Source organism: Malania oleifera, chromosome 6 (genome assembly GCF_029873635.1).
Source record: "Malania oleifera isolate guangnan ecotype guangnan chromosome 6, ASM2987363v1, whole genome shotgun sequence".
NCBI lineage: Eukaryota > Viridiplantae > Streptophyta > Magnoliopsida > Santalales > Ximeniaceae > Malania > Malania oleifera.
Genome location: NC_080422.1, coordinates 8,955,822 through 8,957,632, shown reverse-complemented (window position 1 = coordinate 8,957,632; position 1,811 = coordinate 8,955,822). Strand labels below are relative to the sequence as shown.

Sequence of the window (1,811 nt, the reverse complement as noted above, 5' to 3'; positions counted from 1 at the left end):
GACACTTCACTCCTGATTTATTTTTGAAAGCTGAAAAACCACATTTATTTTCGAAACCTGAAAAACGACATTTAGTCATATCCAAACCCACACCCCACTCCCCCATGCTACTCCCAACCCTAACACTAATTAAAACTCACCATGCATACTCCAAATTAAGATAATACGAATTCTAATCATGGATCCCGAATCATCTTCTCAACTAATTAATCACCAACACTCATAAAGCTTGATGTCAATCTGCAGCCGGAAGTACACCTCCCCCTCAAACGAATCTGTGATGAGAGTAGCAATTCCCCGGGTCATGAAGAAGTCGCCGGTGCCCCCCACCACCGACAAATCCCTGCTTTTCACCAGGATGGGGTCGGCCCCCATGAGCTGCAGGGTCCCTCTGTGCTCCGTGCTGTTCAGCACAATCGTGAAGCCATACCACGCCGTGAAAGTGTCTTTGTTGTCGTACAGGTAGAACCCCTGCGCCATTCCCACCGGTTCCGCCCTCAGATCGTTGTTCTTCGTCAACGGATCGTTGAACACCACAATGTTCCCGAAATGGTTCTGCTTCGCCAGCGTCGTGAGGTTGCCGCCCTCTGGCGCCGCCACGATCGCCGAAGTCGCGTTCCCAGCGTTGGAGCCGTTGTACAGAATGTCGTGGATGTAGAAAGTCAAGTTATTGCATGGCTCCCGCTGCTGCTTTTCGCCCAAGAACTTGCCTTGGGAGGAGACTGAACACAGAGAAAGAAAGATGAAGAACAGAGCAAGGGTTGTGTTAATGTTGGAAGTATCTGTAGATCCCATTTTCAATTATCACAAGAAGAAGAAGGAGGAGGTGGAGGAGGAGAAGTGTGCATGTATTAGCTCTGTTCTCGCTTCTTATACAAGGAGAGGAGCCGTGTGGATTCAGCACGCATGGTTCATGGCAATTAAGGGCGGCCAATTAAAGAATTTTATTAGATTTGCAAGGGAGACAAATCGAGAGAAAGATTTATATGGTACAAAAGGGAGATTTATGAAAATAGAAAAAAGGTGCGGGGCATAATTTGTGGAAGAAAACTACGTAAATTTAATTTGTAGCCTCTACTTGGTTTATGTTTAACTTGGTCTTTAGGAGTTAAGTTGGTGATTTCTCAAAATATAATTGCACCAGTTACTGCAATTGGTTTTTTATTTTTATTTTTTTTTCTAATGAGTCAAAGAAATATATGATTTTGGAACATATATAAAACTGCAATTAGAAATGCGATTATTTTCTTACTCTTTTTTTATTTCAAAGGGATCAAAGAATAAATAAATATATCTGATAATTAAAATAACATATTTAAGTATTAGGTACACTACCCTTCATTGCATCTACTTAAGAATTTTTTAGGAAAAATTGAGACACCGATAAAAATTGCATATGCTTAATATATTGTAGGACTAATGAAAACATATTTAAAAAATAAATTTTTATTTGTTTTTCAATTATTTAAATAGAGATTTTTTTTTTTTAAAGGATTCAAAAATGCAAATAGTTTTGAAACATTGAATTGAAACTAAATGTTGAAACGTAGAATATAGTAATGTTGATGGATGATACAATATAACCCGTTTTAGAAAAAAGAAAAAGTATGTAATTTTGTTGAAATAACATAAAGTTTGATATATTATGGGTCCATGAACAAGAAAAATATTTTAAAAAAAGTAAAAAAAAAAATAGAAAAAAGAGGAGGGAGACAACACGTGAAAGTGTTTTAATGTTAAATCCATGATAATCGATTTGATGCGTAAATTTATTAGTCAATTTTATGTTTAACATAATTTAGAGCTTCCAA

The 1,811-nt window shown here is 37.2% G+C and overlaps 1 protein-coding gene across 1 annotated transcript; it reads right to left on the bottom strand.

Annotated features, from left to right (window-relative positions):
• Positions 1–210: 210 nt before the first annotated feature.
• Positions 211–795, bottom strand: LOC131158456 (disease resistance response protein 206-like). Its single transcript, XM_058113326.1, has one exon. It carries the CDS (start codon positions 793–795, stop codon positions 211–213), a length of 585 nt encoding a protein of 194 aa, XP_057969309.1.
• Positions 796–1,811: the final 1,016 nt, after the last annotated feature.